This window comes from Papilio xuthus, unplaced genomic scaffold (assembly GCF_000836235.2).
Source record: "Papilio xuthus unplaced genomic scaffold, Pxut_1.1 DF827777.1, whole genome shotgun sequence".
Lineage (NCBI taxonomy): Eukaryota > Metazoa > Arthropoda > Insecta > Lepidoptera > Papilionidae > Papilio > Papilio xuthus.
In genome coordinates this window covers 2084842-2099324 of record NW_013530872.1, presented here as the reverse complement: position 1 = coordinate 2099324, position 14483 = coordinate 2084842, and the positions used below count along the sequence as shown (strand labels likewise).

Below are 14483 nucleotides of genomic sequence, written 5' to 3'. Positions count from 1 at the left end.
TACAGTATGTGATGTAAAAATTATGTTAGAAATAAATGCGTCGCAATAAACCTCTGAGACTGCGTCTACCTGACAATGGAAATGTATGTAACGCGCATTTGCATCTGCGTTTTTCAATTACGTCGCAGTATCGTAATGGTTTACATTAACAAAGAAAACAGATTTCCGTCAAACTTTTTTTTTAAACAACGGACTCAATATTTGAACTGGAACAAATTCAATATATTTTGCCTGGTTCTGTTTCCTTTATAATACAGGTAATTTTATGACTATGTCAATTACATAATAAATGATACATTAGTTTTCATAGCGATATAAATGTGTATATTTTCTCTAAAGTACATTTTAAACTATACCTAACATGTTGGTATTACTGTAATAACTATAACAATGCGGTTTTATTATCGTCCCAATGTGTAGGAAAGTTGGCAAGCGAAAGTTTTCCCTAAATTCATTCGTAAGATTTGCTTTGCCGGAACGAAAACAATGGCAGCCGATTGTCCGGACTTTTTATAAGCATACCACATTGTTTTATTGTAATAGAAATAACTAAATGTGTTATATAAAATCACACAACGGTAACCATAATCATTTTAGTATTATTTCTTTATATCTCCATATTGCACATATGTGAGAATTACTCTAGTCGATTACATAAATAGGGCACAAAATACACGCACATCGTTTTATTAATTAAAAATTTGTCAGAGCTATATTGAATCCCTGAATAAAGAGGGGATTGGTCAATTTACATACATTGGTAACGTAATAATGGCACGTCCATTGCTGGCTCGAAATTAACTTCCCACCAAATGTAAAGAGACATTTTATTTTACTCTGCGAGCATCGTACTGAGAATAGCAAGGTGAAGCTAAATCTGTAAGTGGGTTTCACACAGGATGGAATGAAGTTCTAGTATAAGTTAAGCAAGTCTAATGGACTAGGACGGCAGGAAACCGATCTATGTAATAATTCTAATAAAGTGTTCCATTTGCAATGAACGTCGTAAATAAAACGAATAATTAACGAACCGAAATAAAAAATATTATGTCTTAATCAAGCCATTATAGTTAATTGTATATTATTTTAGGTCAAGTTCACCACCATCAAGTAACTCAAACAGCAACTCAAACAGTAATTCATCCAGTAAATCATCGAGCAACGGTTCCGACGTTGTGTCCGGGGATAGCTGTGAGGCGCTACTGACAGAGGAGAGGTCGCGTGGCCGACCCACGCAACCTAAGTTCGAGGCTTACATGATGACCGGGGATCTAATGCTCAATCTGTCCCGAGTAGAACATCCACACCATAACCACCACGCGCCTACACATCGCACTCATTATCATAGGTGAGTAAAATATCTTCCATTCATCGATCTGTACAATAAAAATATGATAGTTATGCAGTAATATTAACAATGGAAAATAATATGTTAGATATAATTCAACGCCGGCGTCGCCGAGTGAAAATCGTCTTGCGGCGCGCGTCGAGCTGGCGCAGCGACACAACTCCTCGCCCGACACCGGCCTTGGTACTGAACACGCCAACAAGCTGTAAGTCAATGTTATATCATGTTTTATTATTGTAGCTTTGTGACTTTATGTTGTCCTGGTATATTAGATTTTAATATCAGCTAGTTTGAAACATTTTAAGCCCTAACTCAATTGATCATATAATTTGTACATACTCATATATAGAAAAGAACATAGGGCCCTGTGATACATGAAAAAAACTCAGACAAAGTCGCGGTAAAAGTTATTACCATACAGAGCAAAATATATCTACATAATCACTATCATATTCGTGAAGAATACATTTTAGCGCAAATATACATATGTGTATATGCGTAGATCGTGTTGGAACACAGAATGCGTCACGGAGCACTTATCAAATCGCGCGAATGTGGGAAACAGAGCGTTGATTAAATTGTAATCCGCCACCCCACGCACCAAACTGATGTTTAATCAATATCCCTTTGTTATAAATAATTCTATATATTTAACTCAAACTTTTGCCAAAAGCTCTTTTCAATAAACTTATAACATAAATCTTAATCTATTAATTGATTCTTTGTTGCCATTCCACGAATCTCTCAGTGCGACAGTAACCAACCCAACCATTCAAAACGGTATACGCATAGACGCATAGGACGGGGAAATATCTTTCTGAGTATCATCTCCTCCGTTAATTAAAGGTAGGCAACGCATCTGCAATTGCAGTTGTCCAGGGGCAAAGGTCGCTTTGCTATTTCCCTGAATTCAGTTCGCCACCTTGTCATAAATAAAAAAAGTTAGAGACATACAACCATATTCCACGGATACGTCAGTGAAGTTAGTATATTCGTAATATTGTGATTATTTGAATGTAATGTTGGGTGTTATTGCAGGTTCATATCTCAGCCGGCATCGCCCGCGGGCGGCGGCCAGGCGGGAGGGGAGATGGCGTCGCGCGCGCAACACGTCGTGCGAACATCGCGCTCTGAGGACCATCTTCAGGTACGAGATAATTATCATATTTGGAAGGCCAATTAAAAAAAACATTCCTTTTTGTCTTTTTCGTATCTCAAACAGTAATTGCGGTATGTTACTTCATTGTTTAAATAAATGACTTCAATTAACATTTTTATCTTTGATATTGTCGATCTGTATGGTCTATTTAAAGTGTTGTTTAAACTGTTTAGTATATATTTGTATAGAACAGTGGTAATGTTCTAATGAAAAGTATTTCAATGTATTCCAGAAGGAGTCGTCCCTGAGCGCGGTGGCGGTGGACATGGAGGAGGACGTGACGTCATCGCTCAACACGCTGCTCGACGCGCGCCCGGACTCCGCCACGCCCGGCCCGCGCTCCGACACCGATCTAGAGAGGGACAGGTGATACACATACTGTGATATTCATTCACTCGCTCACTCACTCACTCATTCAATAATCACTGAGGTACTCCCTTGAGTTATTTTGTAATTACCTTATTCTGCTTGATATTTCAATATGTTTTATTTTATCAATAAACTAGCGGTCGCCTGCGACTCCTTCCCCACAGAATTAAAAAGTAATATACTTAGTACCCTATGTGTTCTTCCAGACTATGTTCTATATTATATACACAAAATCCATCCATCCATCTAAACATTCCCATTTACAATATTAGTAAGAAGAAGGATGTATACTGAATGAGTGAAGATTAAACTCGTACCTTTTATGTATTGCTGGTTAAATAATTTACTCGCAGAATCGTTAATAGGTAATTTTATTTCCTATTTTAAAACTGCACTTAACGATTGTGAGTACGGTAACATGTTTTTTCTTAGGAATTGTATAAATGCATGTATTTGTATCAGGATCGTGTGGACGTACAACGCGCCGGTCTCGTGCGCGTCAGAACGCACGCAGTGCAACGGCTCCGGAGCCACATCCAACTCCACCTCCATATCAGATGGCATCTCACAAAGGTATACATTTATAAGAATATGGCTTTTATCCGTCACTCGTCTAGTCAAAATTAAAAAAAAACATTTCAAATTATCTCATGTATTATATATGCGACCTTATACTTTGTGTGTCAGATCGTCGTCGCCCGCGTCGCCGACGTCGGTATCGTCGTCTGTGATGTCATCGCGCGCTACCCCGCCTCACCGCGCCCCCCTCCTCACCACCTCGCAGCACTCGCAGCACTCGCACAGACCTATCAATGGTAATGTATTAATAATTTCTTAGTTCTCTTTACTCTTGTTGTACTAAAAAAATATTTTTAATTCACTCTCACTTTGTAGTAAACTCAAAAACTACAGGCTGGATATCAATACTTTTTACCATTAGAATCCTACATTGTATTTGTGTACCTTTTTTTTACCTTTATAATGTTTAAAAATAAATGTCAATCCAAGCCATGCTTGGATTGATCAGAATGACATATGAATTAAAAAAAAAATTCAATAGTGTTACAATGTTATTCTTCATAATAAGTCTGTACTATATTATTCACAGACTCAAATACATTTTTAAAATACAATTTAACTCAACAGGTGATATGAGCTTATCGGAAGCAGTATCAAATATATCCAGTCCGGACTACCAAGACCAGGACGACATGTTTGACACTGGTCGCGACTGTCCACGGATGGAGTTGTCAGATCCGTCTGACTCTGACAGCACGATACTGGTGTCAGAACCGTGTCACAAGCGAGCAAAGTCAAACTCCTCATATTCCAATGATCCAGATAGTGATGTGACTCTAAATGGTGAACACAAAGACTATAGAATAGTGATACAAGTGAAAGGACCCGACAAAAGTGTTAATACAAGTGATAGTGTAAATAATAATAATAATTTCACACAAAATGGGAAAGAAAATGGATGTAATTCACCCGAAAATCAAGGTTATCAGGTGAGATTAAAATATTTCTATTATAAACCTTAATCAAAGAAAAAGATAGTGTATTTATCTGTAATAAATTTTCATATTTGAAGCAAAAAACCTATGCTAAAGACGAAAAAAAATGAAATTGTGAGGTTACAATTTGTGACCCAAGTCAGTCAATCTGTTTTTGTGAATGAAAATACAGGAATAATTCCAATTTTAGTTATGAATTCTATAATGTTGGTAAAAACTTCTATGTTTATCTTATATATGTTCCTAGACTCCAATGTTACAGTTTTATATCTGTTTATGTGGTGTTATTTACTAGGAGTTAGGTAGCGGTTCCGATGTTGGTTCAGACGAGGGGTCAGATGGAGACTCGCTGCACTCATTCCACTACAGTCCCAAGGCCGTGGATATACCCTCGGCGGAGCGGCTCGCCAAGCGATTATACCATCTCGACGGCTTCAAGAAGTCTGATGTATCTAGGCATTTAAGTAAAAAGTAAGTAATGTTAAGTAGGTAAAAGTTTGTTATACACTGTACTAAATTAGCTTAAATAATCATATTGTGAGTTTCCACTGTGAAAAACTTGAAAAAAGTAATTTATCATTCTATTATTCTTTGTGAAAATTATGTTTTTAATCTGTTTTTCATACTAATTTTGTACAATAATTACGTAGATTTCCATTAAGAAATGATTTGTATAAAAAATATATGTTGTTTGCAGCAATGAGTTCTCTCGCGCGGTGGCAGAGGAGTACGTGAAGCACTTCTCTCTAGGCGGGGCGACGCTGGACGAGGCGCTGCGACAGTTCCTCGCCAGGTTCGCGCTCAGCGGAGAGACGCAGGAGCGAGAGCGCGTCCTCGTGCACTTCTCCCGAAGATACCTTGAATGCAATCCCGGCACCTTCAACTCACAAGGTAACCTAAAGGAGTAGGCAGAGACAAGAGATATACTTCTATCGCTTCTTCACCTCTTAAAACTATTTGTAACTATAATAAATATCGTCATTTATTTGTTAGAATCGATTCTCTATAACGGATAGGCGATTGCTTGGAAATGACAGCTTTTGCTTCGTTTTGATTTAAGGGCGCCTGTTGTTGTTATGTGGTAGTTACTTCTACGTACATTATAAGTTGGAATCCACACCACTGCTACAAACAGCTGCCGTCAGTATCAAAATGGCGAAAATCAAATATGCACAAAATACTACGTCGTACAGCCAGTTCATTTATAGGTTAGAATTCAGTTTGAATAGTAATAGAGTGTGTATTGTGTGTAGACGCGGTGCACACGCTGACGTGCGCTATAATGTTGCTGAACACGGACCTGCACGGCGGCGCGGCTGCGGGCGGAGCTGCATTCCGCCGCATGACATGCGCAGAGTTCATAGACAACCTCGCAGACCTCAACGACGGCGACAACTTCCCGCGCGACACGCTCAAGCAGCTCTACCATGCGATACGCACGCAGCCGCTCCAGTGGGCACTGTAAGTATTATACGACTAGCTGTCGCCCGTCCAGACAGACGGACGAACAACAAAGTGATCCTATAAGAGTTCCGTTTTTCCATATAAGGTACGGAACCCTAAAAATTACATACATCCCAAATTTCAGCGAGATCCATGTAACTCTTTTAGAGATACATTTAATTACTATGTAAGCCAAAGTCTGATAGGAAATCTTAATTTTATTTTTTTTATTTAATAAACGCGAACAATAGTTTTAGACAGCTTAGTTTAAAAAACAAAACAAAATATTGTGCAGTTAGAATTTGTAGATTACAATTATTTACATGGTAGCCGCCAATATTTTATGGAGTCAATTTATCTTAGAAATATTAATACGTAAGTGATATACATACGTAAACTTATGTTACCAAACAATTACATATTTAATTGTTTCATTAGTACATGTAATTATTTATTATAGTGACACGGAGGCGAATCAAGCGGCGACTACGGAGCAACGCACTGCGCCCGTCGGCAGCAACCCGTTCCTCGACGTGCCCGACCAGAGCCGCGCTGTCGAGTACAAGAAGGGCTACGTCATGCGCAAGTGCTGCGTAGATCCCAACGGAAAAAAGAGTTAGTTACAGCAATATAAACATACACTACAAATTGATAGTAAACAGGGGATAATTATGGTGGAAATTTAAATTGAGTCTTATGGTGACGCTTTTGTTCAAAAAAACCAAAGATAAAAAAATACGCTTGTACTCCGTAAAGTCATCTGAGCAATTTAATTATACATACTTACATTGTAAATATTGCCAAATTTACAATACATTAGCAATTCATTGTTTTTTCCTATGTGGGTACTATAATGTTAATCACGTTTGTCTCCCCAGCTCCATTCGGTCGTCGCGGCTGGAAGATGTTCTACTGCACGCTGCGCGACCTCGTGCTGTACCTGCACAAGGATGAACACGGCTTCCGCCGCAGCCAGATGTCTGATAACCTGCATAATGCCATCAGGTCAGAGAACGACACGACACACAAACATATTGCTATGTAGAAGTGCGAGCCAAACTTCACTGAGTTTAGGCACATTTAGAAAAAAAATCATTATAATCTACTCAATAATGTTATTATTCCTTGCAGGATACACCACGCACTGGCCACCAAGGCGACTGACTATACGAAGAAACAACACGTATTCAGATTACAGACTGCAGATCAAGCAGAATATTTGTTCCAGACTAGGTGAGACTCACTAAATCTCCAAAATCGAGCTGCCTCTATTAAATCTTAGGTGTAGAAAAATATAATATTTGCACGTAATATTGAAGTATAAATAACAATTTACAGCGACTCTAAGGAACTGTGTTCGTGGGTGGAGACGATAAACTTTGTATGCGCGGCGTACTCCGCGCCACCACTGGCCGGAGCTGTCGGCTCACAGCGCAAGTTCCAGCGCCCCCTGCTGCCCTGCACCCACACCAAGCTCGCCATGGTCAGTATACACTACCATTTATAATAGAACACACAGAATTTTCTCACATGCACAAAAACTCAGTTCGTTTTTGAAAATTTTTAACAAATATACTTGTAATAATAACATTTTCGTAATGTTTCCCAGCGTGAGCAGCTTGCCGACCACGAGGAGCGCGCGGCGCGGCTGGAGGAGGAGCTGGCGGCGCTGCGGGCCGCGCGCGACTCCGCCCACACACACGCCCACAACGCACACTCGCGCGACAAGGACCACTACCTCGTGCACGAAGTAAACACATTATACAAACACAACACACGTTATAAATACATCCTAGCTTTTGCCCGCGACTCCGTCCGAGCGGAATTAAATAAAAACGCGGTACAAAGTATACTATGTACGTCACCTGGTTATAAGCTTCTTCGCCACCAATTTTCATCATAATCGGTTTAGGCTTTTTTCTGTTGTAAATATTGTAATGATTATAATCTTTAGTCATTTTCTTAAAGAAAATTCAAGCAAATACCATTTGTTTCAGATAAAGAGGTACCGCACGTACGCGTACGTGATGCGTGCGAGGGCGGGCGGTGCGGGGGCGGAGGAGGCGGCGCCCGCACTGCCCGAGCGGCCGCATCCGCACCCGCAGCCGCCGCCCTGACGCGCCATGGCGGTGTTCGCCGCCTGCGTCCTGTGATTGCCCTGCGCCCTGCCCCCTGCCCCCAACCACGCCCCACGCGCCACAACACACGCCCACCGTGCAAACGGCGCGTTTGACTATATGACAACCCAACGTCTTGTGACTCCCAAAAATGTTTTCTTTGTGAATCCCTTTGCAAACTGCATTCTGTTTTCCCGCCGCTAAATGTTCACAACATTGCACAAACGCTGTGTTCTATTTTACTGCATTTTATAGATTTAACTGAGACCCGTTTACAATATAAACCAAACCGAGTAATTATAAATTCAGTCTTTAATGAAAAATAAGATGTAATTGTATGAATTAAAATTAATTTCGTTGTATTGCCCCAAAAAATATGCTATTTGGAATTTTAACACTTGTCATAAGTCTTGTTAAATTAGTATTTTAAAATGTAACATAGTATAATAAACTAGATCCCTTGCTGATCTCGATTTTGAAGATATAAACTACTACGAAATTTATTGGTATTTTAACGATTTGCCCACCGCAAGCGCGTTCGCGTATACCTACGCAATGAAATGTTTACACTCTTAACTAAATCATTTAGAAATTACGTAAGTGGTTAAATTAAATATGTACGCAGTAAGAACTAAGTAATTTATTTCTATGTCTATTACAGAAAATAATTCAATATTAGGCGGTAAGGGATATCGACAATTTTTCATTATTATTTCTAGCTGTAATTGATAATGAGAAATAGTTTTAAATTTTAAAAAGGTCTAAAGTATTTATAAGGTAGCTTTTAAACTACAAATGCAAAAATGGCGGACTGTCATATTGCGGATTAAAAATGGCCGCCGTGGACATTAGTTTCTCTCGCTCTGACTCCGCCGAAAAGACTGAATAAGATACTCAAACGACATTCCATTGCCAATTCACGAAATTAAATAAACACATAGTTCTGAGCAATATTCGAATTCATAAAAATGTAAAAAATCTATATACTTTTATATATATGGATTCTACTACAATTTAATCGATATATCGACTATTTAACATTATCGACATCGGAAACACTACACTAATATTTTAGTTGTAAAAATTTCCTCTATTTTCTTAAAACAATTTTATTTATTATTTTAAGAATTCAAGGCCTGGTTTACAATTTTAAGCATTGCATTGGAAAAGAAAGAATCGATTTCATATTCGTATTTATAGACTAAAATAATGCATACTCTACGCGTTTCAACTAACGTCGTCGTTTTAGATGAATTGATAAGACTATCAATAAATTAGATGTAAGTTGAAAAAAAAATACGCAACATTTCGATATCGATGTAATCGTATCAAATATTAAAAATTAATTGAAAAAAAATCGATACTTTTTGTTTTATGAGATATTGTGGCAACCCTATAGCGGCGGGTGTGGTTGCAAGGTATATACGTCACGAGTTAACGAAAATGTTTAAATGATCTAGTCCTGTCTTCCTGGCACATATTATTTATAATATTTCAGGTCGGCGAGATGTTTATTTATTAGAATTTGTAGTGCAGAAGTCAATAAGAAGTTCAAATGTAAATATAAAGTACATAAATATGAGCTTTTTACTTGCATTTCTTTAGCACTTGACGCTTAATCTCTTAGCAAATCAATGTATTTTGATGAACAACACATTCACTGCTACCGACTCGTCCTACGGGATGTTAGTGGCACTGAATGTGCTAATGACATCTATGCTGCAATCTTAGAAAAAAAGAGTTTTTGAATGAATTAAATGTGAAAATAATCGCTTATTTGTGTAAACATATATGTTTTGTAATGGATATGTTAAAGTTTGGCGCTAGTCCAGAGAATGGTTATATGCTTTAATCTTTCTTTATTTCTAGTATCGGCTTGTTTTTTTGTTTATTATAATTAAAACTATTTATACCATTCCAAGTTAAGGCATAGGAAATGAAAAGATGCGTATGAAAACATCTAAAGGCTTCCCAAGTATATATGACAACGGCTGGTATCACAATGTTGTAAATAGATTTTATAGTATTGAGACTGATAAGTAAAGTTATTTATTTGTTTTTTTGTAAATCAACCAGTGTCAAAATGTAAAACGTCTAAAATCTCATGACTTTGAGATGCGACTGTATATTGAATTGTCTTTCCACGTGTGAATAAAATAAAATGTAATTCCCTTTAAAAATGTTGAAATAGATTGCTTTATATTACGGTGAGTTTACACTTTCGTATTATCGATATTTCCATCCTTGTTCTCCTCTTTGAGATAAATAAAGACAACCATATGTATACAAGTGTTGCAACTGTCGAAATCTGTAGTAATAATATGTATAAACTATAGTTTAGTTTAGCCGATAGTGCCAGTAAAGTGATATTAGACTCCTCGTATTATTTGTGATTTTTTTTGTCATTATTTTGTAAAAACTAATGTAAAAAAATGTATGCCTGTTTTTACTATCTGTACTCGTAGCACGATCTTTACCATTTTATAAGTAGAGTCACTGATTATCTCTTGTTATATCGGATCATGTATTTAGTAACTTGTCTAGTTTTACAAATAAAGATTGGATAAATTTAAATAACTCAGTTAACAGCACTCTATTGGTTTGAATCATAGTAAGAAATTATTGCCAATAGATTGTGCCGTGTTTAGATAATGATTAATGAAGAATTAAACAATTTTATTCTTACATTTAGTGTTAGATAAATGTAAGTATAATTACAAAGATATCAATAAAATTCTTGTATGAAGTTGGAATTTGCAAATTGTTATGTATTTTAACCACTCATCTATGTTTGTTCACAATTTAAGCTGTTATAGCCTGACCAGAAATATAAAAATCCTTGGCATATTGCAGAAAAAGCGGTAAAGAAGTTGATCGAAGCGACCTCTGGCCAGGATTTTTATATTCTTTAGGCTACAGATGCTATATGAAGGCCTAAAAAGGAATTGAGATTAAAATAAAAAATATAAAAAAAAACACGCTAATTTTTCTGTAAGAACTGATGTAAAGCTTTGATTCACGTGTTTCCAAAGTTGTCTGTTACAAAAATGTAACAATTTACATATTGTAACTTGTTACATAAATAATAATAATAATTCATTTATTGCAAACTGTATTACATTGTTATAAGGTTACAAACATTTATAAACAGTTACAATACAGTTAGATACCCCTTCGGGTGTGCAATGATGAACTATATTTTGGTGTAATACAATGGATAATGGTAAAGAAACAAAAGCAGAACAAACAAGATTAAGAACTTGGGAACATCTATCAACAATAATAATAACATAGTTAATAAGTGTAAAACACAATCGCCTTTTTAGATAAGTGAATAGCAATGTTAAAAAGAATTAGCTTGCGGGTCGGTCAAGACCGTATCTAATGTCACTATTTAGTTTCATTATAGCTAAAGAAATCTTGCATCGAGTAGAAGGCTTGATCTAACAACCAGTTCTTCAGATTTATTTTAAAAACTTTACCGTTCATTGATTTTATCTTAATTGGCAAATGGTTAAAAACTCTTATAGCAGTGACATATGCACTTTTGTAATATATTTGACTTTTTATGTTAGGTAATTTAAGGTCATGTCGGTGAAAAGGACGTAAGTTACGTCTCTCAGCAGATTTAGGTTGAAAATAATGATTACTTTTTGTGAACAGACATAAAGAGAGCGGCGGAGAATTATGCATTCATTTTTATTCAATTCTTTAAATGGTTTTCCTAAAATAATATCTGATGGTGTATCCGGATACGTAAAGGCTGTTATATCGTAGTTACATGGGTTCTTATAGTTAGATCTTAATTTAATCAAAGCTGCAGCAGTTCCCGAAGCTTGCTGATCAAGCTGAGGCATGAGCGGAAGCCGGGACGGATTTAGCATATTGCTTATCAACGTCCGAAATCACTTTATACTCTGTCTCGATGAGTTGCACATATCCAGCAGCGTCAGCATTGAAATGCTTCGTTCGGTCCTCTGACACGAACGCTGTCTCCCCATTACGAATGATTCCAGCCAGAGGGGGTCATTACTTAGCGGTGTTTCTTTGACTGAAGTATTTGTTGCCTTAGGTAACGTTCCCTATAGTTTATTTTTGGGGCGAGGGAAGGGTCTGTCTTTCCGTGATGTTTTCGGTTTAACCGTGAAGGCCATTGGTGCTTGCTGTTCTTTTGTTGCTGTCCGTCATTACGACAAACGACCTTTTAATTAGCAGAATTAATAGGGAATAATATTTATCGTGTTTCAATTTTATTTGGTTTATACTATTTCATCTATTTAACACTGAGTGTATACTATAAAATTATACATAGGACATGGATTGTATAATATATTCAATCATTAAAATGTTCAAAATTTAAACAAATCAACACAATTTATGCAATGAGCTCGTAATACATTAGTTTTGTAAATTTATTGATAAGGTAATATTAATGGAGAGATCATGCTATAATCAGATATAATCATAAATGTGGCTCTACATGATGTATAGCCACCCTAAAAAGATATCTTGTTTGTCATAAAGGCTTTTTATCATTTCAATACCACAAAGTTTTGTAAAATGTTATTTGTTAAATTACTTAAATGCAGTCATTTGTAACTATTCCGTAATAAATCAAACATAATTGCATATTTCAAATAAACATTTTTATATTATTATAAAGATCGCTGGCTGTAAAATAATTTCAATTGCGATGTTTTTAGAATCTTTTTGGATGGAAAATTGTCGCTTGTACATAAGTTTTTTTTTTTACATTTTATTTACATATTAAATTTATTTTTTTATGATTTACTGAACTGTGTATAGTTTGAATAGTTTTGTTTTAAATAAAACGTTTGTGCTCTGTGCTTTGATTTATTATTTGGTTGTTTGTTCTTTCAATATTTAGTTCACAAATATTTAGCCCAGAGTTTAAACAGAAGTGAAAGCTATTAATTTGTAATATCTTCATGTGATATGGTGCTAAGTAATCTAGCTTTCCCTGATATGTGGTACTTTATGTGTCTCCTTTTCTTGTCGAAGAGAGTGGAAAGAAGGCGAGATTTGGGTTTTGGGTACATACCCATCACCCCGTGGGTGTGATGTCATCAGAGGAAATGTGGTATACATCTGCACAAGCCTGTCTATTGTTAGGTTTCATTATATTACAGTATTCACTTATATGCCATGGAACATATTCAATGTCTAGAACTATACTATTCAATACCATGGTTGTTAATAATAATCAGAATGAAGTTATCTCTTAATTTAATTCATTAAATATAAAACATTTTAACTTAATATCTACATCCAAAAGAATAATCAGTGTTTTTCTGTAAAGGCCTCTGCAGAGGATGAGCCAGCAGCTTGGCAATACAATCATGAATTTTTGTTGCATTTCTAGAAACTTCATATACATAAGAATATCCATTATCTAAGTCTTGTAGTGCATCATATACCTCCTCACATTTGTATGCAGCGCAATCTTCTTCATGCGCTAGTAAAATGTCTATATAGAAGTAAAACTGTTTCTTGAGGTAAATAAAATAAGGATCATCCTGTGGTATTTGTGGAACACAGTTAGATCTTCCGTACAAAACAATCATTCGCACCACATATGGAGGTGGTAGAATACAATCACCCTGACTGTATTCTGGTACTTCTATTTCTTGTTTTAAAATTTGAAATAATTTTTGAAAATCAATTGTCTCAGATGTACTCTCTTCTGGACTTAAATATTCAGCCATACTTAAGATATCCTTAGGGTTATTTGTAAAACCTTGTATCCAACATGGCTCATCTTTTAACATGACCAGAGCAAATTTTGTTCGTTTGTTTATTGCATGTTTTGTATATACAAAGAATTCTAAAACTCTCTTTAACATTTTAACTGGTCTATATGTCGAACCGTCGGCTAAACGATAATGCGCATTTTCATTATCATAGCAAAGATCTAAACAAATAATTATTTTCTCTGGCACATTGACATTTGGTAAATTAGGTTTTTGAAAATTCTCAATAGCTTGGTCCCGTAACTCTGAGAAGTCTTCTTGACTCTTAAGTGGGCGCAAGTTTCTGTAAAAATTATATTTAATGTTACGAATTAATTTGTTAAAATTGAGTGTAGTTATTTTTAATTATTATTTACTAATAAAATTACTAACCCTGAGTCATTCGAATCTGTAACATTTGAGTTACTACAAGATGGCAAAATATCAGGAGAATCCATATTTATTGTTTATTATTTATGTGATAAGTGTCTCTTTTTCAACTGCGAATTATAATGCAATTTTCAGTTTTTCACCAAAAATCTCAGAAATTTTAAACAAGCGACTGAATTGTCAAATAACAACTAACTGTCACTGTCAACATGGACAGATTAAACAGGGTATAATAACAATATTTAGAGCACGATCAGGAGTGTTTTTGGGTCACTGGCCTCAATAAATATCAGTGTTTTAAGTTAGAAACCGACTCCACCTGTTTAAAATTAGCTTCTACTATATCCCCGCATGCTCATCTTCCGGTCCCGTCAAAATTGGTTCAGACGTTCC

General features: G+C 36.1%; 2 protein-coding genes across 6 annotated transcripts in view; one reads left to right on the top strand and one right to left on the bottom strand.

Moving 5' to 3' along the window:
* Positions 1 to 12141, top strand: part of Efa6 (Exchange factor for Arf 6) — a 28440-nt gene extending 16299 nt beyond the window's left edge. For 3 of the 5 annotated variants that reach the window (XM_013309362.1, XM_013309365.1, XM_013309366.1), the window contains exons 5-20: positions 1091 to 1348; positions 1437 to 1553; positions 2387 to 2495; positions 2722 to 2873; positions 3339 to 3449; positions 3564 to 3691; positions 4023 to 4384; positions 4686 to 4861; positions 5088 to 5281; positions 5644 to 5851; positions 6294 to 6448; positions 6712 to 6838; positions 6965 to 7066; positions 7172 to 7316; positions 7443 to 7583; positions 7831 to 12141. In XM_013309362.1, coding sequence (XP_013164816.1) covers positions 1091 to 1348; positions 1437 to 1553; positions 2387 to 2495; positions 2722 to 2873; positions 3339 to 3449; positions 3564 to 3691; positions 4023 to 4384; positions 4686 to 4861; positions 5088 to 5281; positions 5644 to 5851; positions 6294 to 6448; positions 6712 to 6838; positions 6965 to 7066; positions 7172 to 7316; positions 7443 to 7583; positions 7831 to 7950 — 2605 coding nt within the window. In that variant the 3' untranslated portion in view covers positions 7951 to 12141. The remainder of the gene's footprint in view (positions 1 to 1090; positions 1349 to 1436; positions 1554 to 2386; positions 2496 to 2721; positions 2874 to 3338; positions 3450 to 3563; positions 3692 to 4022; positions 4385 to 4685; positions 4862 to 5087; positions 5282 to 5643; positions 5852 to 6293; positions 6449 to 6711; positions 6839 to 6964; positions 7067 to 7171; positions 7317 to 7442; positions 7584 to 7830) is intronic. The other 2 variants (XM_013309364.1, XM_013309363.1) reach the window with 2 other exon arrangements.
* Positions 8140 to 14275, bottom strand: LOC106115807 (BRISC and BRCA1-A complex member 1). Its single transcript, XM_013309367.1, has 2 exons — positions 14094 to 14275; positions 8140 to 14004 (listed from the first exon to the last, which is right to left on the bottom strand). The coding sequence occupies exons 1-2, from the start codon at positions 14156 to 14158 to the stop codon at positions 13227 to 13229; spliced, it is 843 nt and encodes a 280-aa protein (XP_013164821.1). The 5' UTR covers positions 14159 to 14275; the 3' UTR covers positions 8140 to 13226.
* Positions 14276 to 14483: the final 208 nt, after the last annotated feature.